General features: G+C 37.2%; 3 protein-coding genes across 7 annotated transcripts; all 3 read left to right on the top strand.

The window, feature by feature from the left end:
- The first annotated feature begins 1,145 nt into the window (after positions 1 to 1,145).
- On the top strand, positions 1,146 to 6,495 carry LOC135638556 (uncharacterized). Of its 2 annotated transcripts, XM_065151715.1 has the most exons (5): positions 1,146 to 1,377; positions 1,567 to 1,645; positions 3,286 to 4,485; positions 5,780 to 5,949; positions 6,082 to 6,495. In XM_065151715.1, exons 3-4 carry the CDS (start codon positions 3,289 to 3,291, stop codon positions 5,933 to 5,935), a joined length of 1,353 nt encoding a protein of 450 aa, XP_065007787.1. In that variant the 5' UTR covers positions 1,146 to 1,377; positions 1,567 to 1,645; positions 3,286 to 3,288; the 3' UTR covers positions 5,936 to 5,949; positions 6,082 to 6,495. The 2 variants fall into 2 exon arrangements, with proteins under 2 accessions (XP_065007787.1, XP_065007786.1); XM_065151714.1 differs by having other exon boundaries at positions 1,147 to 1,377; positions 5,780 to 6,495.
- A 1,727-nt stretch (positions 6,496 to 8,222) lies between these two features.
- Positions 8,223 to 16,615, top strand: LOC135583265 (protein PHOSPHATE STARVATION RESPONSE 2-like). 3 transcript variants are annotated; one of them, XM_065152771.1, is made up of 8 exons: positions 8,223 to 8,359; positions 11,884 to 12,534; positions 12,977 to 13,187; positions 13,277 to 13,353; positions 13,446 to 13,485; positions 13,725 to 13,782; positions 14,559 to 14,628; positions 15,893 to 16,615. In XM_065152771.1, exons 1-8 carry the CDS (start codon positions 8,354 to 8,356, stop codon positions 16,232 to 16,234), a joined length of 1,455 nt encoding a protein of 484 aa, XP_065008843.1. In that variant the 5' UTR covers positions 8,223 to 8,353; the 3' UTR covers positions 16,235 to 16,615. The 3 variants fall into 3 exon arrangements, with proteins under 3 accessions (XP_065008843.1, XP_065008842.1, XP_065008844.1); XM_065152770.1 differs by having other exon boundaries at positions 8,248 to 8,509; XM_065152772.1 differs by having other exon boundaries at positions 8,335 to 8,594.
- A 446-nt stretch (positions 16,616 to 17,061) lies between these two features.
- LOC103984430 (peroxisome biogenesis protein 12) lies at positions 17,062 to 27,105 on the top strand. 2 transcript variants are annotated; one of them, XR_010496858.1, is made up of 11 exons: positions 17,062 to 17,315; positions 18,776 to 18,881; positions 21,810 to 21,958; positions 23,089 to 23,341; positions 23,886 to 23,995; positions 24,782 to 24,856; positions 24,990 to 25,076; positions 25,926 to 26,016; positions 26,480 to 26,613; positions 26,706 to 26,878; positions 26,966 to 27,105. XR_010496858.1 is itself a non-coding variant. In XM_065152979.1 (10 exons), the coding sequence occupies exons 1-10, from the start codon at positions 17,208 to 17,210 to the stop codon at positions 26,775 to 26,777; spliced, it is 1,185 nt and encodes a 394-aa protein (XP_065009051.1). In that variant the 5' UTR covers positions 17,062 to 17,207; the 3' UTR covers positions 26,778 to 27,105. The 2 variants fall into 2 exon arrangements, 1 of the variants encoding a protein (XP_065009051.1); XM_065152979.1 differs by having other exon boundaries at positions 26,706 to 27,105.
- The last annotated feature ends 672 nt before the right edge of the window (positions 27,106 to 27,777 follow it).

The following is a 27,777-nucleotide window of genomic DNA, read 5'->3' as shown; positions in this document are numbered from 1 at the left end:
AAAGCATGGAACTCTGTGCCTGAGCTTGATGCAGAGCATGATAACTAGAGGAACAAGCATGCCCTGATTTCTACTTCCCATCCGATTAAGCAAACGAAAAGGTGGGTTATCATTCAATCAGTACGCAAAATCTAAACTCTGAAATAAATGTTGGCCAAATCATGATTATTGAGTTCATTATTTAATAGGATTCAGAGGTATTATTGGAAGACATCGCATAATGAGAAATTACTGTCATGTGGACGGTAAAGTCGAAAGCACTCATTTTGTTTCCATCACAAGCAACCATCATTCCCCGGAAAAGAGACGATGGGTTGTGAATGCCACCTTCACAACTGGTTAAGCATCACCGGAGATGATTATGCTTGCCTGCAACATGATTCACAGGATATCTTGAGGTATTCTGCTTTAAGGATTACAACTGCTGAGAGCAAACAATGCACACAGTAGGATTGTCAACCCACAAGTTTGGACGATGATCCAAATGCTTTGTCTTTTTCGTTGAGCAGGTTTGTGTTGCTGTGATCCACATGGTGACAGACTCACATCACCACCCTGCAAGTGATCTGCCAACATGCACCTCAATTCCCGCTGCTCGCCGCCCACACACATTAAATTTCGTCACAGAGCAAATTGACTGCAGCAGAACAATCATAATCTGCTCATTATGATTGTTCTGACATCTCAATGCTGGTCATCCAACAGAGCCCCGTCTTGGGGTCGTGAATCGTGGTTGAAGTCTCTGACAGCTAAATAAGTACAAGGGAAACAAGCAACCAAACACGGGATTGATGTGGGGACAAAGTGCTGGGCGGTGGACGCACCACACACCCGCGCACGGTCGGCACCCTCTCTCTCTCTCTGCTTTGAGTAGAGAAGGCCGAGTAGACCGGGATCCACTACCTCTCTTTGTCTTTCATCTTTACCGAAGAGGAGGCGACGAAATGAAGCACAAAAGAAAGAACAAAATCGAACAAAGAGAGAGTAGATATGGTCAATGCGTTGTAATTTTCTCGTTTCTGTTAATCGAGGCGGTAAAGGAATCCGTCGTTTTTGTTATCGTACGACTAAAAATCCGCTTTTGGGATGTGTTCTAAAGGAAAGATCGGACTTTGAGGTCATGAATCACATGGGGATGGGGAGCAGGTGGCATTCCCACAGCTGATGTCGACGTCTTGGATTTGGTTTTCTTGGGTTGCTTCCTTCTCTAGTTATTTAATTCTCACACGCTGCTGCTGTCATTAATGGCGAATTGGGAGGTTACAGTTGTTGCTGGTGATTTTCTGGACGTCTTCGTTTCCCTGTGAGGCACCTGCAGCTGTTCAATGCATAAACGGAAAAGAGAGGGAAAAAGCTCACACGGACTTGGGAAAGGAGGTGCCTTTTTCTCCTCTGCTACTCTCCTTAACCCTCCCTTTACATTTCATTTCTTATTACCCTTCTCTATAGGACGAGCAGTCACCTTTCTATGACGATCTTAATCTCTGTCGTCTTCGTTTTCTCTCTTTACTGATCAGTCACCCTCTTCTTGCTGATCCTCACCGTCTGTGTTCTGTTGGTGGTCAGATTTTGGCTTGCTAATAGAGAAGGATGGTCCCTTACTAGAAGCAGGATCAACCCAAGTTCGCCAATCTTTGTGTCCCAGGTGAGGAATTTGATGCCCTGCTCTTGCTTTTATCTTTAGTTCATATCCTTGTTGAAATCTTGTGAAGGGTATGGATGTTGGGAATCTGATATAGATAAGAAGGAACTTGACCAAAATTCTCCTTGGAAGAATAAAAGTGGAGACTCAACTTGTGATAAAGCTTTTGTAGGAAGAGAAGGAAATGCCATTCGTACTGTTTGCTAGATATTTTTTGGAACCTAATGACAGTCGTAGATATGGTGGAGATTTTTCTTGATCCTTCTTTCTTTTGGTGATTTAGGAGAATGGCTCGCTTGCATAGCTTATGGGTGCTAATGAAGGCCCTAAAGTTGGAATTTTATGTGTCATGAACAGGAAGGAAATTACGACCTGAAAATAATATATTTTGAAACCAAAGAATCAACTTAAATTCAGCAGTAGTTGTCATGAGGCAAGTGCTTTCTGCTCATGTTTTCCTCATCTATTTCTGCTGCATCTTGTCAATGGCTGGGATTTTTGTCTTTACATTTGTGTGTGTATGTGAGGGGGGGAGAGAGAGAGAGAGAGAGAGAGAGAGAGAGCTTTGGCAATTGCATGGCGTAGTGTCATTAGATTGTAACTCTTTGATCGACGCCATGACAATGGTGCTTATGTACCTTCTTTATTTGGCTTGATAGTGCAGCACAAGCCAAAGGGGTTAAATAATTCACTTTATTTGATGCTTGTGTGAGTGTCTTTGTGTGTGAGAACAGGAATATGTTATCTAGTGCCCTGCTTGTGGTAGCAAGGAAACTAGCTCTACTGAGAGCTAACTCAGTACCATAAAGATTGCACTGTGAACTAGTAATCAGTAGAAACATCCACAGAACTGTGTATGCATTCACATTGGCAGATTAGCTAGGTATAGTAGCAGAGGCAGGTTTTTGGAACCATGAGGTGAAAAATTTTAGCTCCAATATTGATGGTTTCATGAACTTCATGACGAGAAAAAAGAACAAGAATCTGAAGTTTATCCAAGTTGCACCTTCTGATAGTGTAATTTAGTGTGCTCTAGAAGTACAATGAAATAAATTGCACATGATGCTTATTCCTAGAATTGTACTTTCTTTTCTAATACTGAAGCATGAAGTTTACCCAGTTGATTATTATGAAGGTTAGTGTCTTGTGTGCTGCTCCATCATGACAATGGCAAATATAAACTTGGAAGGGCAATAAACCACCGTGATATGAACATGCTGTATTTTCTAGTTTGGAGAAGACAGCCACTTGAACATTAAGTTTATTGGCTTATGCATCAAACAGCCAAAATTTAGTGGAAGATGCAGTTAGATCCAAAGAACATCTCCATTCAATAATCAGATCAACTTTCATGATTAGATCATCAGTACTGAGAAAAATCTTGCACAATATTTTGTTGACTCGGGAGAAGTTAGTTCTGGCTTTCATGCTATCTATTATGGAGATGGTTCTGTGTTAAACATCCCTGCTAACATGACTGCTACTTGTTGTCTTTAAAAGCTCAATGCATAGGAAAGCTGCACAAAGCATAAACCATACTGGGTGATTTCTTTTTCGAATATTCACCTGAGGTTCAGTTAGGAAAAATAATTGGAATTCCTTCAGCTAAAAGGATATCTAATTCTGTAGAAGGATTTATGCAGAAAATGGGCCTTTTGGAAGTCTCATTGCCGATTGATCCAGTCAAGCAAGATGTTGGTACAGAAGAAAGTAGACTAAGATTAGTCAGAACCAGAGAGACGCGGTCCTCAAATTTGGTACACTCTCCTAAGACTTATAGATCATTGTTACAAGGATCTGAAGCAAAATTCTCTCAAGAATTGATCTTTTCTTGCTCAAGTACCAGATCAACTTCCTCTGACCTGTCTGCTTCACCGGCACATAGCTTTGTCACCTCAGCGCTTGTTTACTGTGTCTGGGAAAGTAGCATGCCTTGTTTCTTATTTGTTGTAGATGATGATGGAGGTGACGTATATGTGGCTCATCCTCTGAAGATTAGTCCCTCTGTTGATAAGTCCCTGGATTACATTTATCTGTTCCATTCATGGAAAGCAAGCAGAACTGCATCAAACAAAAATGTTTCTAATGCTTCACATGTTGTTGGAAAGATGAAGGTATCGAGTTCTTTAATTGTGAATTCCAGAAGATCTAAATTCATGGAAATTGAGTTTGTTTTATTTGGTTCCAATGAAGAATATTCAAAAGAAAAGGAAAAGCCATTATCAAATGTCAAGAAAAGTAATGGGCAATCCAAAAAGGTGGTTGAGATGTTTAGGCCAAGTCATTCATCCATGCACAATCCTAAACTTAAGTTTGGCGAATCAGGTTCTCGGTTTGAGGACCCGTGGCAATTTTTTTCTAATGAGTTACAAACTATTTATGAATCAGATTGTGCAGATCAGCTCACAAATGGTTTCCCACCCAATCTTGAATTGGCGGCAATAGTTGTCGGAGATCAGAGATATAATAGCTCAAAAGATGTAGCTTTTGGTGGTTGGGGCCTCAAATTCCTTGAGAAAGTTGAACTCAATGATGCTGATTTTTCTCAAGGGGTGCCATCATCTTCTTCCAAAAGTTGTAAAGAGAAATCCGAAAGTGATAGGAAGAAGACTGCCAGGAATGTGACTGTTTTAGTTCCGGATGGATTTCATGGAGGACCAGTTGCCGAATTTGGTGGTCCTTCTAATCTTATTGATAGATGGAAGACAAATGGACATTGTGACTGTGGGGGGTGGGATGCTGGGTGTCCTATAAAAGTACTAAACAATGAGTCTAACAGTTCAAAGATTTTGCCCCAGGCAGAGATGGGAGAGGATCACAAGTCATTTGAACTATTTATAGAGGTGCAGTGTACATTTTTATCCATGTGATTATTTCATTTCTTTTGGCCTACCTTTTGATATTTATTATCCATGTGATTATTTGCATTGATTACTGGAACTTGTAGGCATGCATGTTTCTTTTAATAAACATGATGTCCGGCAACTTATACTCTTTTAGGTGAGTTCTATAGTTGAATCTAGTCTGGATATTTCCCTCATTAGAGGTTTCCCGATATCTTAGTATTTGCAGATATGATTTGTTATTTTATTTGACAGAAATTTTATATCAGGTGCTCTATGTGATAGGTTTTCTTTTACTTCGAAGTATCTTTCATTTTGTAATCCATATTATTTTCTGATTGGTTTCTGATACATAACACCAGCGAGCTTTGGTTTCTTCTCCCGCAGTTCTCGGTCTCTCCTGTTCTTCTAATGGTGATTGTTAGACCAATTATTATCTACCTTTTCTGATTTCTCCTGCACTTGTTTATCTTGTCAATCTTGCTGGTGACAGTTCCTAAACCAACTGCTAAATAATTGTCAATTACATGCAGATCATTCTCTATTTCTGATAATCTTGTTTTCATTATGGTTTTTTGTAGTTCAAATCTCTGAAACTTGTCTTGTTCACACACATGCTTTTCATTTCTAATCTTGCTTGATTTTTACCAAATAAAGAGTTTCATATTCCAACAGGCTGGCGTATCAAAAACTAATAATATGCTACAGTTTTATGCTGTATATCGAATTAAACATCTCCGAATACCTATTTTATAGTATTTATTTATAATTGCTCCCAGTGATCTATGAAGATCATATCAGGTAGGTCATTAAACATGTCATAGGTGATCTATTTGTTAAACCATTGCAATCCGAACTCCTAATCCATATAAATGCACAAGCCTTTAAATGTTCAGGACAAGTTTTTGAGTGGGTTATACTTGACATTGCTAATTCTTTTCTGAACAATGCTGTCAGTATATTTGTATTTCGCATTTATTTATTTGGGTAGAAATGGAACTGGTGATGCCAATTCTGATTTGAATTACTCATACTAATCACATAAGAAAATACCACTTGATACTCTAAATCCCTGTTGCTCACTCCATTCTTCTTTTCTGTTTACTTAAGACATAGTGGGTGTCTGTATCGACGTGGCAATAGCTGTATTACCTATTGATTGATTTCTTTGGTTAACCATATATGAGACTGTGATCGGCACACTTCATGCCAAATAGCTGACAAGGCACTAGCTAGCTGTTTCTTTGTGCGATTTTTGATAAATGAAATGGTTAAATTTGCTTGCATTTTTCAGGGTCATAAGCATGGAGAACCTGCTTTCCAATTGTTGAATGTGAGCAAAGACACATACGTCGTTAATGTTCAGCCAACTCTATCGGCTCTTCAGTCTTTCTCCATAGGAGTTGCAGTCATCCATTCCCAGACACCAGATCTGTATCCAAATTTGTGATTTATGGAAGTTCTGTAAGACTTCTACCACTCTTTTTATCCTTCTTTCATCATGTAATAAGGTTTAATTCTATATAGTGATAAGATTATAGTATTTTTGTTTCACTTTGCGGTTTTCAAGTCAGTGGTGTCTAAATTTATATGTAGGAAAGAGTAGGAGATTTCTCCATCAACTCAAGCCCATCTTGCTTAAATTCCAAGTTGGCTTCAGCTCAGTAACTTTCTGAAGTCAATTGTAGCAGTTGAATTTGCATGGACTTGCTCTGTTATACAGAAAGGATTCAATCATTCTTATCAGCAAAAAGTAAATCTTGGAATAGAATCAGTCCTTGTGCTTGCATGTGCTGTTTAGTCATCTTTCTGTCACAGTTTCTGAATTTCTCTGATTCTTTGCTTTTCTTTTTTGTGTGCTTCTTTTGCGGTAAAATAAAATAGATCTGCTCATGTTTTTCATCTATGGATGACAGATGACTCAACACAACATATGAAAATTAATCAGGAATATGTGTGGTTCTAAATGTAAGAGCTTATATCTCAATATGATCTTAAATTTCTAATCAATGTCATTGTATCTAAAGACTTAAACCTGTAGATTACACATGATATATATATTTATACTTTTGACACAGTTTCTCTTTTTCTTTTCTGGGTTTTACAGGAAAGGATATGATCCTAATCTTATTGAAAAATGCAAAGTGATCACCCATTGGTCCCCAATCCATATCTGGCATAATTCTGGCACAATTCTGGCACAACTGGACAACAAAAGGAATCCATCCCCCACACACACACCCCACATCATAGTTTTGTAGTGTTTGCTTGGTCTTCTCATGTCTCTATAGCAAAAGTAATTGTGCCTCAATGGAAAGCTGTGCGCACATGTGGAATCCATCAAAGGAAGAACACTACGTGGAATCTCTAGAAGAAAGGGTTGCATATTGTAAGGCATAAGCATAAGATCTGGCTGTGAAAATGACATGAATTCATAAACCCCTCTCAAGCAATCACTACAACTAAAAGTTATACATTAAAAATAATTAAAAATAATTTAAATAAAAAATATAATATATATTTATTTATTTATTAAAAAAATATATATTTTAATTCGAATTGAAATATGAGAAGCACATGTTACAAAGAGTCTAGAAAATATTTTATGACTCAAAACTAAATACGGTACCTCTTTCCTATCTAAGGGTACATCACGTTGGATTATCTCTTTGGACCATGTGATATACACATTCAATGCTTCTTAACTTTGATTATCTAAATCAACCCAAAAGGAGAGGTATCATGTCGTGTCGAGACAATTCGACGTCGTCACATTCAAATCATCATACTCTTCTCGAATAAAATTAAAATTTCTATCATGGCCCATTTTGTAAAGTTTTTTTCGAGCCTATGACCTTACACGATTAATAGTAAAGTTATGATATTGATTTTCGTCGCTCAAAGGAATAAAAGCAAGATAATATCGTAAAAAGAGATGTGACACAAGAACATCCTAAAGGGTATCCCAACACTGAAAGAATGCTTAACTTCAAAGTTGTAATGAGATCGTGTTGGTATGATAATACCATCAATACTGAGGAAGGCTATGAGAACTTGTATCAACACCATTGGTGGTGAAGTTACCGCAATGGTTCGTAAAGTGTATTTAAGTTGATGATGGCTTCACAGGACGATGATATATTACAGTAACTTTAGATAGACCGGTGGAATCGATGCTAATGTGGCTCAATCTCATGTGACATTAGGATCACATGTATTCTCTGAACCAAGTCAAAAGTGACTAATAAATCTAAAGCTATGGCCATAATTAAACCTATCACGTAAAAGAATATTATTCATTCACGAGCTGCGCACACTATCAGCTTTTTTTTTTTCACTGAAGTATTAAATGTAAAAATTAAAAAAAAAATATTAATAAGGAAAATTTGCATATATATTTATATATAAAACCCTTCAAAGTCATTTTAACCCTATAAAACTCAAAAGGTTTGTGTACTTCTTGGGAAATATTAAAACATTTGTTGATGTTTTTCTTAAAAACCTCAATTAAATGTTGCTCACATGTTATGAGGTTATTGAAAATATTATTATCAGTGATTAATTGGGATTTTGTAATAAATATCAATAGAATGGTTATATATATAAAAGGATGGATGTATAATTTTTCTTCCCCATAAAATTACTGGAAAAGATAAAAAAAAATAAGGGTTTTTTTTTTATGTAAAGAAACATATTCTCCTATTCTTTTTTATCTTTAAATAACAATCGCTAATAAATCGGTCATTGTAGGCTGAGCTGAGCTGGATGTTTACGAACTTCCCCGAATCGTACCGTCTTCGTCTGCGTCCCCCGATCGACGACGACGACAGCCTCCTCCCCCGACCGCTGGAATTCGCGGAAGCGTCATATGCAGGTGAGGATCCCCAGAAGCCAATTCCAGGGTTCGCGTTTGATTCGGTTACGTTTGGCGTTTGTTCTTTCTCTACCCCTTTGGAGCCATTCGTTCGTGGTCCGGAGAACTTCTCCCACGTCGTGAGCGTTTTGGATAAGAATGCAAAGCAAGGTCAGCTAGGGTTCTGGATTTTTCGTTACTTGTTCCCACTTATCGGAATCGATCGAAGTTTAGGAGCTTTTTGGGGTTCTCCTCGGTATATTTATCGAACTTCCTCTTTGATCTCGACCTTATTACTTTTTTCCTGATCGATAAGATATGAGAATCTCATCTCGATATGTTTGGTTGTTCAAGTATGGGATAGTGCTCTGATGACTGTAAAGTTCTTCATGACTTTTTTTTTCTCTCCCTGGGTCGCGTGGAGTATGGCAGTCATCATGGATTTGCCGGTCTGTTTTCTTAGATCGAGTTGAAATTACTAGGATCGCAAGTACAACAACAATCTTGCTTCTGCTTTGGATTTGAAGTCGATCCCGAAGTAAGGATACAAGATGGCGTCTTGATGTGTGAATTTGGTCTATTAATTTTAGGGGCGTTGAGCATTCACGGCTTTGGTTTGGTATTGTGCCACTGATAGGGCCAGGGAGAGGGCTTATAATCTCTTTTCTTTTTTCCTAGTTATCATTTATGATTGCAATCTACATAAGTTTTCAGTCAAAGGCGCTTTTCTGGCATAAGGCTGCCATTACCTCCATTTCTACTGGTTTGGAAGGCATTGATCTTACATGTGTAGTGTAGTGTGATAATTATCATTATTGCTGAAACTCTTACATGTGTAGTGTGTCAAACCTGTGTTCTTGTAGGCCTTCTGTTTTCCTTTTTACCCATGCTCAATTGTTTTGTTTTGTCAGAAATATCAAGCATACATCTTAATGTTGGAATATGTTGATGGTCTTGATCATCTCAAGTTACACTATCTAGATCTAGAATATTGGGTATTCAACAGTAGCAAACTGTAAGCTTGAGTTGTAAATCTAATGTTAATTGTTAATCGTTGTATATCTTAACTGTTTCTTTTCCTACCTTAGTTTGAAGTTTTTTGTTGTATTGTACAAAGTTTTAAACTCATCAAAGTTGCTAAAATAAGTAAACAAGCTGCAAATAAATGTCTTTCTTTCATCGACTTCGAAAAATTTTGCTTAATTGTGGAAGGTTGCAAAATTGTCCAAAGCTTAAACTGCAGTAACCATACTCGGGCCCTTTTTGCTGTCAAAAGAAATAATGTTATCTGAGACCCTTAATACTTATATGGATTAAACTATAGTGTCTATCATGACATTTTGCATAAGACCATTGATGTCTTTAAATTACATGCGACAGACTTACATCAATTCCACATTTTAGAAGGTTTACATGATGGTTTCTTCTGGAGATCTGAGTATTTACTAAGTCTTCTGTCCAAGTAAAACTGAGATAAAGCCAAATTTTATTTGTGAAAAGTGAATCTCTTTGGCTTCTGGTGGAACAAAAAGACTGATTTGTTTACCACTTGAAATAGTTCAGTTGTACATTTTCTCTTGTCAGTCTAAAATCCTGACTACAGGAAAAAGCACTGGCGAAGTACCTGGTAGTCTTTAACCATATCCACATTAGTACTATTCCTCAATGACATCAAATTAATTGACACATTTGGATTGCTCAATGGTAAGAATTTTTTCTAAGTTATTAAATGCTTTAGGGGATATCTAGCTGATTGTTTTTAGCAGATATTTTGGGTAATTATCTATTTCTCTTTAAGTGTGGTAATGACTTAGATTATCTGTTCTCACTGAACATTTGAAAAGTTCTATTTCAATTATGAAATGATGATTTAGATTGTACAGTTCATCTTTCCCATTCTGCGTCAATTATGATAAATCTTTGAATGGTTAGCTTATGCACAATGTGATCATCTCCATGTATGAGTTAAAACACTGGTACCAAACAAATAGAACCAAATAATGAATTGGAGCGGAGTTGAGAAAGTGGCCACTCGGTTTCAAGATAGTGTTACTCGTTATTGGGTTGAGGAAGTCCTAAATCTAAGTAAGCCTTGGAAAATAATTAGCACAATTTTGGAGTAACTTCCACAAAATTTCAGAATTAGTTCTGCTGTTATTGTGGTAATGTTTTCTGTTTGTTGTAGTTTACTTTATGCACTTGAATATCCTTTCCTTTGTGCACATCTGATGTCACTACATGAACTGAACTTTTTCCACTTAGATGTACAACATGCATAATTGTAAGGAACTGCTAAATCTAATTAGTTATAAGTAACACATAATTCATCTAATTAGCCATTTGCCAATGTTGATTCGTCCACACTGATGAAGCCTGCCCTGATCAAAATGCTCTTTAGCCTTAAAAAATGACAAATTATGTTATTGGAGCAGCATTAGCTGATTGTAGTGATGGTTTCTGACAAAAGAAAGGTGGAAGAGGGCAGGCCCTGAGGCAGTAATGATATTGCAGCACTGCTCCATCATCTTATGAGTTTGGATTGCTAAAACAGCCTCGTCAGAAGCTGAACTAATGCTTCAGCTAACTCTTCCAGCCCCTGAGCCTCATATAGAGCTTCCTTATCTTTAAATTAAATGATGTGGAATAAAAGACAGGATGTTTTGGATTCCAAGTGAAGGCTCCAATACTTCCAAAATTAAGATATCATTGTTATTGGCTTTTGTGAACATATGCCTTTTATTACTAAATGATGCCATTAGTTCACATGTAGGATGGAAGTCTCTTAAACTGTAATATTATTTTGGGATCTTGAAAGATGCCATTTTCACTGTTTAGGGTGTTGTAATGTGTTTTTCCATACAGACTGGTACAGTTGATTATAAATATTCGATTTGATATATACCTCATCCTAGGCTAAGAGCTGTCACCCATAGGTCCACCTTGACAATATGTGAATATTTAGCTTCGCAAATTTTATTTTTCCCTTCTTAATGTGTTCCCACCCTTACCACCTAAGATTAGTATCAGTTCAGTTGCTAAATTTATTTACTACATTTAGTTGTTCTTTTTCCCTTCTTTATACCTTATTTCTTTCCTGCACCACATTTTGATGGGCTAACTTGGCCTTTTCTTATTCTGGAACCTTACATTTGTTCACATAGAGCAATGCACTTCTGGATGAGTTGACTTGGTATTTCTCTTTGAAAGTTGTATATTACTCTTTCCTGAAAGGAAGTCAAAGCTGCTCCAGTATTATGAATCCTTTTGGTCCTGTTATTTCTTTTTCTGGTGTTCCTTTATTTGTGATACAAGGTTGTGGTCTTAAGTGGTTTGTTGACTGTAAAATAAGGATATTGTTAACTTTTTTTAAGTGATGACTGTTTCATAGATTAAAAGCACTAATTTTCTCTATATTGTGCTGACATAATCCGTTTCACTTTGTTCTAGTCATCAATATGATATTTCTAGGGTTCAAGAGATGACTTCTTGCCACATGAATATTGTTTTAGAGTTTATTTAATTTATTTCTTAACATTCTTGTGTAGGTGAATGGTCTACGGACAATGTATGCATGGAAAGAAATGGAAGCACATTCGGCTCTACCAGCGAGGAAGGTAAATGTGGAGCAACTCTGTACTTCTGGAGGCTCTGGCGTTGTCTCATCATCTCTACCTGTTCTACCAACCACCGTGGAAGAATTCCCTAAATTATCAGATTCCCAGAATATTTTAACGGGGAAACAAATAAGAAGTGATCAATTGACTTCCCATTACACTCCTTTTGTTGCTGACAGTGGAAATGTTCAACCCTTGTACCCATCACCTTCTGGATTTTCTTCAGATCTTGATATTTCTTCGATTCTTCCCCATGAGAGGCATACAAACAGTACTCCCCTTGTCAGTCAGTCACTGAATGAAGTCTGTTTGCCTTCAGCCTATTCTTCATATACAGGTGCTTTTCAAGTATCAACTAGTAACATCCCTAAAGATCCAACTGAAGTCACATGGTGTCCAGATTCAGATCAGGGCATTCTTAATTGTTCAGATGATGGCATCACTGGGAACAATCAAATCCAAAGCAACTCAATTGTGATGTCTGATGACCTTAATAAGCAAAATGAATGGTGGAGTGAGATAATGAATGAAGATTGGGAGGAGCTTCTAAATGACAAAACTGTTGCTGAATCTCAACCAAAGGTATTTGCATTATCTTTAGGCAAAGGAAAATTTTAGTTGTAGTTCAGAAACTATCATTTACTCTCTCCCCCTTTGTGTTGTCCATTAGCATTGACATTTATTCTGTTCAATGTAGTAACTATTGGTTGTTGCTTGTTGCTTCTTTCTGACTACAAGAATACAAGGTACTTGTATTCTTCTGGACACTGGATCATGAGACTTATATTGAAACAACTGTCATCAGTTCATAGCGTTAGAAATCATTATATCATGTAATCTATTATGCTATTTACTTTTGAATCGTGTAGCCCTTATGGCACTCCATATATATTACAGAAGGATTAAATGATATAAGTGGATAATCATCTTCATTTGGTGCATGAATTTTCTCATATCCAACATAACAGTATAATTCACTTGTTCAAGATTGCAACTGGTTCATATGTTTTCTGATTTTCTATAGGTTGTCTACCCAGCTGCCCAGTCCTCGCAGAATATGTCAGTGCACCAATTGCAAACCCATCAGTCTGTTCCATGTCATTCTGGAGAGATTAGTGCTGTCACTGGTCCGTTGTCTACTGCTACTGCTGCAGCAACCAAGCCACGCATGAGGTGGACCCCAGAGCTCCATGAATGTTTCGTAAATGCTGTCAACCAACTTGGTGGCAGTGAAAGTAGGTTCTCCTGTTGGTATTTTTTTATATCTGTTTCTGCTAGCTTGCTGAGTTTTCCTCTTCACTGTTAATTATTGTTACACCTTCAGAAGCAACACCTAAAGGAGTACTGAAACTCATGAAAGTGGAAGGCTTGACAATATACCATGTGAAAAGTCATCTACAGGTTGGGACTTTGTTCACCTTCTGGGTATTCATTCACTTCTATGACATTTCCTCGTACAATTATAAAATAGTCCTTTTTTCACTTTGTTACAGAAATACAGAACAGCTCGCTATAGGCCAGACTTATCGGAAGGTTAGTCAAAGCTGTTCATGACTTTTGAGCAAAAATGGATTTACATTGTTTTATTCTTTGAAGATAATTCAATTCGCTTCTTCATTGTCTGATGAAGCAAATGCTCATGGAAAAGTCTTTTCCTTAGTTTGTGATCTGGATACTGTTGAAAACAAAATGTATTATCTGTTAGTATATGCTAGGTATCATAGTGTAGACTGTGTTTTATTTTTAAAATACGTGTTTTCTTGATGCATCAGGGATGTCAGAAAAGAAGATTACTCAGAGTCAGGAAATACCTTCCCTAGATCTGAAGACGTGAGTTGATAAATGCCTAATAAAAGATTTTATAAATATATGTTGTCATCTTGTAGATATTTAAGAATCTCTTTCGGTATTGAATACTTCTTCAAGTGGGGAAAGAATCAAATAATTTGTTTAAAATATGTATATGGTTGTCTTTCATGCAAGACTTAGAAATATGTTTGCTAAATCTATGTTGTTGAAATGTATTTATTTTCTTCTCACCAACATTTCTGATGTTTCACTGATAGTGGTTAAGCAATTGCAAAGCCAAAAAAAAAAAATTATATTGACTTGTATATGTTATCCATCATGACAAATGATTCATTATTTGATGCTCAAATGAGTCTTAGGCATGATTAAGGTATCAGTTGGAATTGGATTGGAATGTGGAACTGGTATTTAGTTGTTTGATCAGCCATCTTGTCTTGATCATATAGCTTGATACTGCTTGGTGTACCTTTCCTTTATTATTATTTTTCCAGTGATATTGGATAGTACATGCTGGTATACTGATTGATGTCTCAGTATTGTACCGATCGACTGGTTTTCAAATCGGGATTGGGTTAATTTTTAAAACCATGGCATTAGGTATATAATAGTTTTTTGTGCTGAATTAAAATTTATTTCTCGATCACACTTTCATATACCAAATTAAATTTTAGTTAACTCTGTTGTGGTTTTTAGCAGCTAAATTGGATTTGTGCATCCTATCTGCCTTGCATTACTAGTCAATTGGCTGTATGTCCCTTTGGTTGACTTATTGATCTTGCATTCCATGTTGATAACAGAGGTATTGATCTCACTGAAGCACTGCGACTTCAGATGGAAGTTCAGAAACAGCTTCATGAACAACTCGAGGTACGTTTTGTTGATGATTTACAAGCATGATTTAGCTTGCTCTCACTTTGCTGTATCTGTAAGACGATTTCTGAACCTTTGATCTATTGACCTGCAAATGAACTCCAGGGTTGTCTATGACTTAACATATTTTTCTTGTATCTTCCATATCATTTAAATTGCAAAGAACAGGTTGGCATCATGCTTTTAGGGCTCTAAGGGTTACCAAAGCCCTGCATTACATGAGTCTGACCATGTAGCTTGTATGTATACAAAATGTTGTTCTCCCTTTCATCATTTTTTTGGGTCTTTTGTTTTGGCATTCTGAAACATTTGGTTTGTGCTACACCGGCTGGCCAAAACCTGGTACAAGAATGAACCATAACAACACACCAGACCAAAACCTGGTCAAGTTTCATATTTTTAATTATACCAGTCCTTACCTGCCAGAATTCATCGACCCAATTGGTAACCAGTATGCAAACCTGACAATTTTGCCTGATACATTTAACGACTCCTTTTCTAATTTCTTTCATTCTTGAACTCACAACACTTCTTAATCTCACTCTCAAACATTAATCTCCAGTCACATGACAATGCTAACCTAGACCAGGAAGAAGCACAACATCGTTTTGGTGGTAGTAACCACCTACTTATAAGGCATGACTTGTATAATGATTAAATCATTACATTTACAAGTTTTGACTTAAATATTTTTTTATGTATGATCAATATATGTATCTTCATGTAATTTAGAAGCATATACGCTTGCATTTTCTGGTATATGATTCATAGTAATTCTTTAGAACATATTCTGATTCATTATTGAGGCAATGGAACATAAAGGCCAGGATTTAATTAGGGTTTAGGAGTTCAAAACTAGTATCATCTGCTACCTTTTCGCACCAACACATGCGATAGTACAGTACCTATGCCATATCAGTCTGACTGATGACCGATTCAACTAAAAACTATATTGCATATTGGTTTTTCTTAATTTATTATATAGATTTTCCACCTCCAAGTTGTTCCTGGAACCAAATTTGAAACTCAAATTTTCTGCATCATGTTGTTTACATTCTTTCCTGCACTATTAATGCACAATGAGAGCTTTTGGCTGATAACCACCCTTTCTTATGACATGCTATTTGTGTTGATTCTGAAACATTGGCTTTTCATGGTCATTGCTTACGGACATGTGAGAGAGGCAATTTACTTTGAGTGGTTCGAGGCTCTCTTGTTTAGTTCCAGTAACAGCTTATTTGTCTGTCATTACCTTCCACAGATTCAGAGAAATCTGCAGCTGAGAATTGAGGAGCAAGGGAAGTACCTGCAGATGATGTTTGATAAGCAATGCAAGACGACCATGGACAAGCTCCATGCTCCATCCACCGTGGAAGAACCATCAAACATCTCTTCTGAGCTGACACAATCTACTGCCAAGATTGAGTTCCCAGATGCAGGAAGCAACCCTATTGATTCAAACAAGACAGAGATCACTGAGCAAATAGGTAACAAGCGGAAGATGCCTGATGTTGAACCTTCCAATCACAAGGATGTGGATGCTGTTACCGATTCCCCTTCATCAGCGGCAAAATGTGCGAGAGTCGATGATGAGGAGGCATGAACTCCAATATCAGCCTAGATCCCCTCTGATGAACTACGCAGTTAGCTGGTGATATCAACATCATCAGTGTGATGAAAGAATTTCCACTGCAAGTGCAAGGTTTTCAGCAGACGCAAGGAAGAGGTTCTATGGTAGCATTTTCTGGATGATACTTCTTCCCTTTATATGTGGATAAATAATTAATCTAGGGTGCAGAAGTTCGACTTCATCATACATTATGATGCCGGAAGTTTTGGGAAACCCAAATCGTAATGTTAGAAATCTGTACTAGTGAGAATGTTAGTCCATTCTGTAACATGTATTTCCTTTTACTAGCGTAGTAAGTTCTTTATGGACCCGCAAAATTAATAACGAGTGCTTGATATGTGTGTGTGATTATTCTTGCTAGAATAATTCAAAAATATTAATTATATTGTATTATTTTAAACTTATAGTGCCCCTCTTTGTAACATAAACTTGGTCAAACTATTTACAGCAACTCTTTATTGTAGCTAAAAATAATACATTTTGATAGGTTTTCGATGGAAGAGTGAAAGCTTAAAAGTATTATTGAAATAACTGATAAATGATTAACTACTGATTAATGAAGATTTAATTGTTGTGAATTGCCGGTCTATCATCCAAGTCGAAAACCTTTGTGCCGCTAATAATTGTTTCTCTTTTTATTTTTCCTTTCCCCACGTTTAACTGACACGATGACGATGATGCGTTCGAAAAGGATAGGTCTCCGTTGGATTCCAAGATTCGCGAATCTCAACGCAAAATGACGCAAGACGCATTGCCCACCGCCCCCGGTTCGAGTTTATTCACGATAAGAACAGAAGAAATTGATTGGAAACAGAAGGAGAACAAACGCATCACCTTCTTGGATAATTATGATTGCAATGAGGAGCCCCAGAAATTAGGAGGCCTCTCACGACGATCGAAGAGGAGAAGGGAGAGGTCTGATTCGAACCCTAATCCTTCGATCGAGATGCTTTTCCAGGTGGGCGGGCAGGGGGCGCGGCCGACCTTCTTCGAGATGGCAGCGGCGCAGCAGCTCCCGGCTAGCCTCCGGGCTGCCCTCACATACTCCCTGGGGGTACCGCCCTCCTCCCTCGCTTCCTTACATTCTCTTGGGTTTTTCTATCGCAGGGTTTGCAGTTCTATGAAGCTAGGGTTTCGGTAAATGGTTTCCTTTCTTGATTGGTTTTGCTTTTGGGTTTGCGTTTTTGGTGATTGTTCTTTTGCAATGGATGACCGCTCTGGCAACAATCAAGAAAGGTCATCATACTAGTAGAATGATAGGGACGGAGCCTAACGGGAATTGCGGCTGCTTAATCACAATTTGCTCGTTTTGCTACTTTTACGGAGTCCTATTTAAAGAAGCACTCCGGTATAGATGCCTCGCCTCGACAAGTTTCAGAGGTCAAAGAAAAGGCATAGAACGCTTGATTAGGAGTGATGATTGTTCTGGCAATGCAAAGGCCAGGCTGGTAGTGACTTCAAGGCTCAGAGATCTGTATGCACAACTTGTGTGTTGTCTACTTCGTGGATGTCTTCGATCACTAGAATTTGCTTTTATGTCATTGTTTAATAAAACTGTGTTTGCATATGATCACAATGTTAACTGTTTTATTTTTTGCCAATTACTCAATTCCTTATCGAGATATTAGTATGATATTTTCTCTTGCAAGTTAATTCTTTAATATTCTTTATATCCTACTCTTTTTTTAATCAATGGTTACTCCACTCTCCAATCCTTTATTTTCTCAGCAATCTGCCAATTTAAAGCATTGTACTCTTTTTTCTTATATCTTTTTCGTTATAAGCACTGCAAAGTGAATTATTAATTGCATCCTACTCTATTCTGCTTTCTGTAGTTTTAGCTACGTAAAGTTTAGATGTTGATTATAATATAGCAGAGTTTTCTTTTCTGGTCAAAAACTATACAAATTGAAAGCATATGCATCTATTAGGTTGCATTATTTGAAGTGTTTTTTTATGAAATCATGGACTTCTACGAATGGCTTATAGCTAGATGGTCATCCTTGCAATCTAATTTTGCATCACTCATCGGGACCATTTTTTGTTCCCAGAAAAGAATGGTTATATGCTTGTTGAGGGTTTTGATGAAGGTTGAGGAAGAATGTGTTGATAAGAAATGATGGATTGTATGAAGATACTAGCACATACTGCAGTTGATTTGATGTATCACTGCTGCCTCTACACAGCAGTTACCAGGGCAGGAGCCAAAAAAAAAAAAAAATCAGGGTCAGTGCAGGCAGCCAGTGGCAATTTTTTAATCGACCACAAGGGCACAACAACCCATTCTTTGACTATCGAACCATTCTATTTTAGAGTCACATTACTTTCATTTCATGTAACTGATGTGCTATTGTTCACTGCCTGAAATAGGACAAAGTTGTCCATTTTGGATTAACGCTAGCTACATATCTGTACTCATGCTTTGCTATCCCACTCATTGCATTTGGTTTACTTGGAATGCTTCTAACAACAAATGCTTTAATTAACATTGTTTTGTGTTGATATGCTCCACAGGTGTTTGCTTTAAGAAGACCATTCCTTCACAAGGTGTTAGATTATGATGATGAATTCTTTTCCTTGTTGATGTTGGTGTTGGAAACTCATAGTTTACGCACAACAGGTTCTGTATTCATCTCTTACGCAAAGTATGGCTGCATATATTTGTAACTTTTTTGTTGATGTTAATCCTTTAAAATCAGTTTATAGACATCAGGTTCTGTATTCATTTTTCTAATCAATGTATGCTTGCATATATTTGATAATTTTGATATATCTCAGAAAGGGGGCTCCATTTCCATGGTAACCTTCTGTAACCTGGGTATCAAGTGTTTGAGAGTCAAATGTAACCTCTCTGCACATGGAACTATATGTTTGACCCAAAGTTTTTAATCTGGTAAGTACTAGTGTACCGAGCTTTGCTCGGTACGGAACGGTATAACATATCGAGCGGTACGCCCTTCTTTTAAGAAGAAACATGCGGAATCAACCTTCTCTTAGTCTAAATATCACATTTCGAGAAATGGAAAGGGGGTGATGGTGGAGCAGCTGTGAGAGTAGGGGTTGGCCCGAGCATCGGGGCGGCAGTTGTAGTAGGAGGCATCGCGGCGGGAGCAGTGGATGTATTGCGCCTGAGGGCGTTGTAGTTGATGTAGTAGGAGCGGGTGAGGATTCGGCGGGTCGCCTCTGTCTCCAGCTCGAACTCATCCCCCGCGAGGCACTCTACAATGCTCCCGTAGCTGCCAGATCCAACCTAGGGTGAGCTCATCTCCTGCTCCCTCGTTGCTACTGCCCTTAGCGACTGTGAGGAAGAAGACCAAGATGACGGTAAGAGCAAGAAGGGGACCCCCTCCTTAGTATGCAGCACTCCAACCTGGGTTAGGACCCCTTCCTTCGCCGTCGACCATGACCTCCCCGACCACAGCGGCCACGATCCCTCTGCCCCCTACCACGTTCCACCCAACGGAGTGCTTCTTCGGGTCCTGCCACAGCCAACTCTCTTCTCCGTCATGCCTTCTCCGTCCAATGAGCGCTGCAGCCTTGTCTTCCTCGCCGTTGTGCTCCTCCTGTCCGCCAATTGACACCGCCCGGTAGCGGGTGGTCCGCGTGCCGGTCAATTAGCGGACCAGTTTGTACCGCCCGTACCAGGCAGTTTGGTACGGGTACTAAAAACCTTGGTTTGACCTGCTGTAGACTTGACATCTGCTGGATTGCTCCATATTAAGCCACCTGCACTCTTGGTATCAAGGGTTTGAGTGATGAAAATAACCTCTGTCACAATTTGGTTTAGCTGCATAGATAAGACGTAGCCTAGATCCTGCACTGGCAGGAGTCTACTGCACTGGACCACCCCTCTTTTAAAAAAAATAGAAATTATATTACTCTAGTAGCAGGATGGATACAACCATTACTATGCTCCTCAGAGCACAAAAAAGTGTACAGCTCAGTACGCCAATCATCCTTCCAAAAACTGTTCAGTCTAGAGCCCCTTATGGTTCATCTGTTTTAGATGTGGATTTGGGTTATGTGATGTGGCATCTAGATAATTCCTTTTGTTCCACTGATACCATAATCAAATTATTTTTTAAAAAAAGCACCTTTGTTACTGTTTTGATAAGGGATGTTTTAAACTTGACAACAATTAGCAACACATCAAGTTTCAAAATTCTTTTCTGGCTGCTCCTTGTTAAATTCCACCAATCTATTTTGTTACAAGTTGAAATTGATATTTGAAAGTTGAAAAGAACATTGTTATGTATATGTGTATATATTTTTTCACATACTTTTATGTTGCCTATTTATGTTACAATGTTATATTGCATGTTGATGTTTTCATATTGCCAGTTATCAAAGCAGAAAATGAAATCAATTCTACTCCATAAATTATTTTATACACTTAACAGTTGACTACTTTTAGATATTGTAATGAGTTAGCACATCAATTTAATTGTTATGAGGGTCTTGGGAGTTATAATAGAGACACTAAATATGGTATTCTCTTAAAGAATGTTTTTGTTTTATGCGCAAATATTATGCTTAGTTTACTTTGAGTAGCTCAAGATTAGTTCACATATTTAACAAATGCAGTCAATAGGTAACATGATAGCCTTATTATTTTCTATTAAGTTAAAGAAATTACAAAGAGATTCATTAGTTTGCATGGATGACTGCTAGCTGTGTGGATTAAGTGAAGAGACACAATGAATTTCATTAGTGTGGACTTCTAAAATTTTTGGATTTTTGAACTGTAGATTGTTCTATGCTTACAAAAAATCTAGTATTGAACCCTGTGACATGATTTGTCTTGTTTTGCGGTTGATGGATTCACATTAATTTAAACTTTGGTATAGTCCATTTTTACCGTTTGACAATTTAATAGTTTCTCAGTCCGAAACCTAGCTTACTGCTTGTTAGCTGACTGATACCAAATTGTGGAGTGTCAGTACCAGTATCAGTACCCATCATATCATTTTCTTTTTCTTTTTCTTTTTCTTTCTCTTCTCTTCTTTCTTCTATTCCACTACTTCTTACTGACACATTGTGATGCCACCGCCTTATCACTGCTGCTGCTTCTGCTCCTCTGTTGCTCATCTACATATTGATGGTTCATCAATTGAAAACAAGAAACTAATAACTCATCCTATCTTTTGTTAGCTAATTTTCTTTTTTGGACCTTCCTTAATGATATCCATAGTGACATATTGTTTAGATTTTTTTAATTTACTTGCACAGATTCTTAGTATACTTATGGAACGTTCATACTTTGGTGTGAAATCTTTCGTCACTGGTTACTTGTATATTCCTTTTCACCTTTGAAGTAAAGGTTGGGTAAGTTTCATATGTCTTTTCATTTGGAACATGAAATAAAATTCTTTTGTCAATTGGAATAAAACCATGTTATAAGTTATAACTATCATTAATCAACAGAGTTGTTGTGCCTTATCTGCTGAATATTTATGATATTTATTTTGGTATTGATGAACTGCATTTTGTGAGCTCTCCTCTTATCTGCTATTTTTGACACGATCATCTTATGCATATTCTTCTCCAGATGCTTCTTTTTCAGAGTCCTTGTATGGTCTCAGAAGGAGGTCTGTGAATATAACACCAAGTAAACATACTTCTGACATGGAATCAAATGATAGGATCCGTCATTCTGGATTAAAGAAGCGCCAAAAAGTTCTCTCGGTTGCATTTCTGGTATCAAATTCTGCTAGCTGTTCAACAATATCTTTGATGTTAATCTGTTTGTCTCCTTGGATTTTGAAGCTACTGAACTATGCCAATCGACCAATGGCAGGCTGTACATTATCATTCTTTTGCCTGATTTTTCTATTTATTATTGTATTCTGATGACAGAAATGTCATTATGTCAACCTAATAGGTAAAATATTATGGATGTTTCTTTGCCATTTTATTGAATAAATTGCAGCTTCTAAACTGCTCATTTAAAATTCTCATTCTGTTCAGCTGCTACTATGATAATCTTTGACACAGAAATATAACCTTAGGTACTACTATGATAATCTTTTCTAATTCAGCTGTACTGACTATGAAGTATGAACCACACCCTCAAGTAGTCGTTTCTGCATTCATCGAATGCAGCAGTATTCTTATCTGTTGTTTTCCAGTGTGTGATCTTTTCATATTGAGTTTCTTATGTATGTTACAATCATGCATATTCCTAGGATGTATGTTACACTCTGGAATCTTATGCAGATTCCAGAGTGTGATTCAGATAAGCTGGCGACTATAGTGCCATGTTAGATGAGAACCTTTCTTCTTTCTGATTTACACATGACCCAGTTTTCAGAGTAGATACAATGAAATAAGATCACATTTGTATCTTCATCTTATTGTGTCCCAATATAATGCATATCATTAGTGCTTTGTTCATAAAGTTACTATGTCTAAAAAGATATTGTTCTCTGAAGATATTTCAAACAGTAAAAAAATGCATGAATGTTGATGAAGTTGTCAATATTTTTATATTTAAGAATTTAATTGAACCATAGGAAAGACGGGAAGCAAAATGAAGCAATGTGAATAATGTTCTGTCAACATGAAGACCATGTCGTTCTGAAAGCTTGTGTTGTTTGGTAAGAATAAATGATAAGGTTGTTCAAGTGGTTTGGAGATTTCAAACTGGTAAATTATCGGGTGTACTTTGCAGTAATTAGGATAAGGTTGTTCAAGTGGTTTGTTCAAGTATTGGATGCCCTTTATTCGTTAGTTCTGACAATAGTTCTTTGCAGTAATTAGGAAAAAGTTTTTTGTGGTCAGCTACAAAATCATTAGCTAATCTTTCTTCTTTTTTTTTCTTGGTCTAGGTCATTTTGCCATATGTCAAATCAAAACTGCATGCCATTTACAATCAACAAAGGGAAGCAAGGCTTCAAGCAAGTCTTTGGGGCCATGATGATGTCAGATTGGATGATGCAGACTTTCTCTTGGATCAAGGAGAGATTTCTCATGGTCAAATCCAGGCTTCAAGTGAAGCAGGATCTATTGCGCTGGATCTTAAAAGGAAAATTAAAACAATTATAGGTGCTTGCTACCCATGGATCCATGCAACCAATGAAGGTATTTTGTTCGCTTCAAACCACAAACTTATCTCTGGAAGGATCAATGTAGCAGGAGCAAATGCATGTGTTGGTCCTTGATCGGCAGCCTGTATTATAAGCCATATCGTGCCAATACCTTTGCAATCAGGAATGAGAGTATCAGCATTTCAAACATTTAGCATATGGAACCCTTCCTTTTTATTCCCCTTTCATTCATGTTATTTCAAATTTGTTTTTTATTTGAATGTTGAATAATGAGGATACAAAGTACAGAGTACAGACTAATGCTGAAATGTCATCTTCAGTTGCCTACAGGCATGTAAGGATGCACTTCACGTAGTTGATATATTTTCTCTTTAGAGAAGAGTGTGTGGCAAATCAGCAAAAATTATTTGCTGAGTTAATTTTAGAACTTTCACTTTCCTAGGAACTATGCAGTTGAGATATTAAGGTTTTTAAGGCCAACCTCATGCATCTTGCAAGTGACTTGTTTACTAGTCTGGACCCAAGTGACTTGCGATTTAATTAGGACCTATAAATTGAAGTTGTTCCATTCAATGCAGGTCTGTCTTTTGCTTACCAGTTATTGTATCTTCTGGATGCCACTGGGTTCTATGGTCCAGGACTACATGCCCTTGGGGTTCATGTGTGCCGTGCCACAGGGCAAGAACTGGTATGGACTCTGGCAGTACTTTGTCAAGATATCAATTAGTGACTAACTCCAGTGAAATTTTACATGTGCCATTCGTTTATTTTGTTGCCTGGGTAGCCCAGCCCATTATGCTAGGGATAATAATTTCCTGGAATAACCTCATTATATGCTATGCATGAACTTTAGGGTGTTTGAAGCTTGAAATCTTATACTTGAATACTGCATTGGAGGAGTAGAGAGACCTTTTGCATCAGGTTTGTTAGGCACTTGTCATGCATTCCTTACTAGTCGGATTGTTTTTTGACATAGCATTATATCATAATTTCTTCAGTTCCTTGTTTCTCATACTTGATGGTGCTGATACTTATTGTATCATTCAAAGACTGCCAAATTACTTGTTGAGCATTTTTCCTGTCCTGGGTTGGCACAGGACTAGGAACTGTGTTGGGCTGGCTGTGCTGGTCATTTGTTGCATCACATGTGAGTCTGATGGCTTGGTGTGGTAAATTGTCAAATACATCCATGAATCCTGTTAGTTTTGGCAGACATTATATTCTTCTGGATGACAAATCACAACCAGTAGACCTGAGAACCTTTGCTGTATCCGTTCATGTCTGATGTCTCCATATTATGCAAATTCAGTAGTCTACCATAGAGCTTCAATTTGATTGTCTGTTATAGAGCTTTGTTTGTATTTATGCCATCTTAATGATTACAGTAGCAATCTAGATAGCTAAATGTGAAATTTGAAATCCTTTATGGTGTAGACTTATATAATTGGATTGCACTTAATTGATGTCAAGCTAGATGGATTCATCTTCTAGAATTTCAAAGATCAGAAGTCATGAACGTGAGAGACTACGTGGTCCTTCATGGTTGAAGGTATGTTGGTTTTTTGTTAAAATAAGAGTGGGTTTATTCGTGTATGATTAGAAATGTGATGTCATTGTTTTCTGCATCGGGAATCTATGTTCATGTGCTAAATCTGATCAAGTGGCTTGCTTGGCTTTTGTAGGCAATTCAGAGAGTGTTGCTTAGCTGCCTATACACCACTTTGGATTATGCCCAAACTGGACTAATAGCTGCTGTTTTCTTCTTTAAAGTAAGTATACCATACCTCCTACCTGTTTCTTGTTGCACGACATCAGGAACCCTATTGTTGCTGTGGAATATTGTAGTGTAAGTTTGTTTTCACATTATAGTTATCATGTAAACATGTTTGACTTTTGCCTTGGCAGTTTTCAAGGATATACCTCTTTAGTACCATATATTATAATACAAAAGATGCAACTTATGGATACTTCAATGGGGTAGAATGATATCAATTATTATGTTACCATTTAACTTTGTGATATATAAGTACTAGTATCTTCTCTTCTTTGTATAAATGCTTTGTTGTGAAGCATGTTTAGGATGCGTGTTTCATTGCCAACTATTTTATTTTTCCTTTTTGTCTGGATATTCATCATGGATATTTTCCGGTAGGAATTTGCATAATAATGCTGTAGCTGCTTTATCCTATCCTGAATTGTACAAAGATGTTAGTTATTTCAAAATTATTTTCTTAGTTTAAGTTTCCTGCAAACTTAGGCATCCATTTTATTTTGATGTCTGTAATATATGGACATCTTACATACTGCTGCTACTTAGATATACGGATCTTGTTTTATGAAATATAGTTGTGCATTGCCTAAGTTTCCACTGTTTCTTGTTTCCATTTCACCCCAAACTTTTCTGTAGTAACATTGGAGTACATGTGGTTATAGACCAGTATGCCCTACTTCGTGCGATTTCATAGCATGGTAATGGCAACTCCTGCAGCTGTTGTTTGCATGCCATAAATCCTGTAACAGCTACATTTCCTTTAACTCACATCAGCTTATTCGCTTGATCCCTTTGCATTATTATCATACTTATTACCATCATGTTACCCTCATGATCGTTTATGCAGATGATGGAATGGTGGTACCAATCTGCGGAAGAAAGAATGTCAGCTCCAACAGTGTACCCTCCACCCCCACCTCCACCTCCCCCAAAGGCAGGTTCATTGTCCTCTTACATGTTTTATTAGTTTTTGATGCTGGTATTCTTTACACTTCAATAATACACGATCAGGTTTTCATATGCTATGCTTAAAATTTTGTGGTAAGATGGGGACCTGTTATCTTCTCAATGTCTTTCCAGCTCTTCTTTGGCTGTTTTATCTTTTCATCTACTTGATCTAAGAACATATTTTGGTGTCTGTTTAAATGTAGCTAGCCTGAATTAGTATGTGTCCCAATTTGTTGGATGAATTTTGTCGGAGTTTTTACCCTTTAAAATCAGTTATAATTAATTGATTTTGAAATCTTCTATGTGAATCAACAGCTAACTTTATTTTTCTGTAATGGCTTGTTGAGGAAATTAAATGTGTCAACATTGTCGGATAATCAATAACTATGCAGCTATGCTCTCAGTTATTTTTGTTGTCTTTATAAGCACCTTTGCCTGTTTGACCATAGGTAGCGAGAGATGGGATTCCATTACCACAGGACAGGACACTGTGCCCTCTGTGTTCCCAGAAACGGATGAATCCATCAGTTGTTACTGTTTCTGGTTTTGTTTTCTGCTATTCTTGCATATTTAAATATGTTTCACAGGTGAGGCCCAGGATTTATCTCAGTTTTGGTGGGATGGAATGCCATTCTGATGCTTTTCTGATGATTGTCGTGTGATATTGCACACTTTACAGTATAAGAGATGCCCAATCACGTTGATGCCTGCTACAGTTGAACACATTCGGAGGCTCTTTCATGACTTATAATTAAGAGGACCTGAAGCATGTCAAGAATGTTATTTCCAGTGTGAAGGAACATGCGCTAAAGCTGGAGAAAAGGATTAATTGCTGTTCCTTCCCAGCACAAGGTGGGAGCCTTAGCTGCAATTCTTAAGGCTATCATTCATCATAGATATGTTCCTGCAGCTATGATTTTTTTTTTTTCCTTCTTCCAGGGCTGCTCCTAGAATCTTCTTAGTCCTCGTGTGTTATGTCTTGATTGGTTGAAGATGATTCACAATATAATCAGATGTATATTCAGATAGAAAAATGATGTAATCAACACTGGTTACATGTGCGACGTTCTGTTTCTTTAGGAAGTGTCTCTGTCCAATAAGCCAGACAGTGGATTCTGCGTTGGAAAAAGCCTCGTCATTGGCTAAATGAAACTGTTTACCGGGTGCATATGGTACGTAACTTCTAGTCAGTGTGTAATAAAAGAAGGTAAATAAATGCATCAGTATTCTTGATTGCGAGTCTCCGCAAGTGTCCTGACTTGGTTTCCGTGATTTGAACCGCCTAAGACATCATGTTGGTCTCCGCTTTGTCGTGGTGGTCACCCGTTGAAAACAACTTTGTACAACATGCATGATAATTAGATCACCTTATTATTGAAGAATGGGAGAACTTGTTATTGATATATATTTAAATAGATTTTAAGAATTTTTTAATTATATACTGAAATTATGTAATCAAATCATTTACTCAAATTTGATTTTTAAATTATAAGTTAATTGATGATATAAGGAATGTAAAATTGTTCTTCATTATGATCTTTTGCCAAGTTCTGGTAAGATTAAATTTCTATTAAGGATGATAATCTTGGATCGAAACAATTAAAACATTTCGTGAGCTAAAGGTTACATGATGATGAATAATATGATTATATTTTATTTCATTTGAGATATTGAGATATTGTAGGGTGCGTTTTAGTACACACCAATACGCAACGGAGGGTCGATGCATAAATTATTATAATTTGTTAACT

This window comes from Musa acuminata, chromosome BXJ3-5 (genome assembly GCF_036884655.1).
Source record: "Musa acuminata AAA Group cultivar baxijiao chromosome BXJ3-5, Cavendish_Baxijiao_AAA, whole genome shotgun sequence".
In the NCBI taxonomy this organism is placed as follows: Eukaryota; Viridiplantae; Streptophyta; class Magnoliopsida; order Zingiberales; family Musaceae; genus Musa; species Musa acuminata.
The sequence above is the reverse complement of the archived record's forward strand: the minus strand, read 5'-3'. Positions and strand labels throughout refer to the sequence as shown.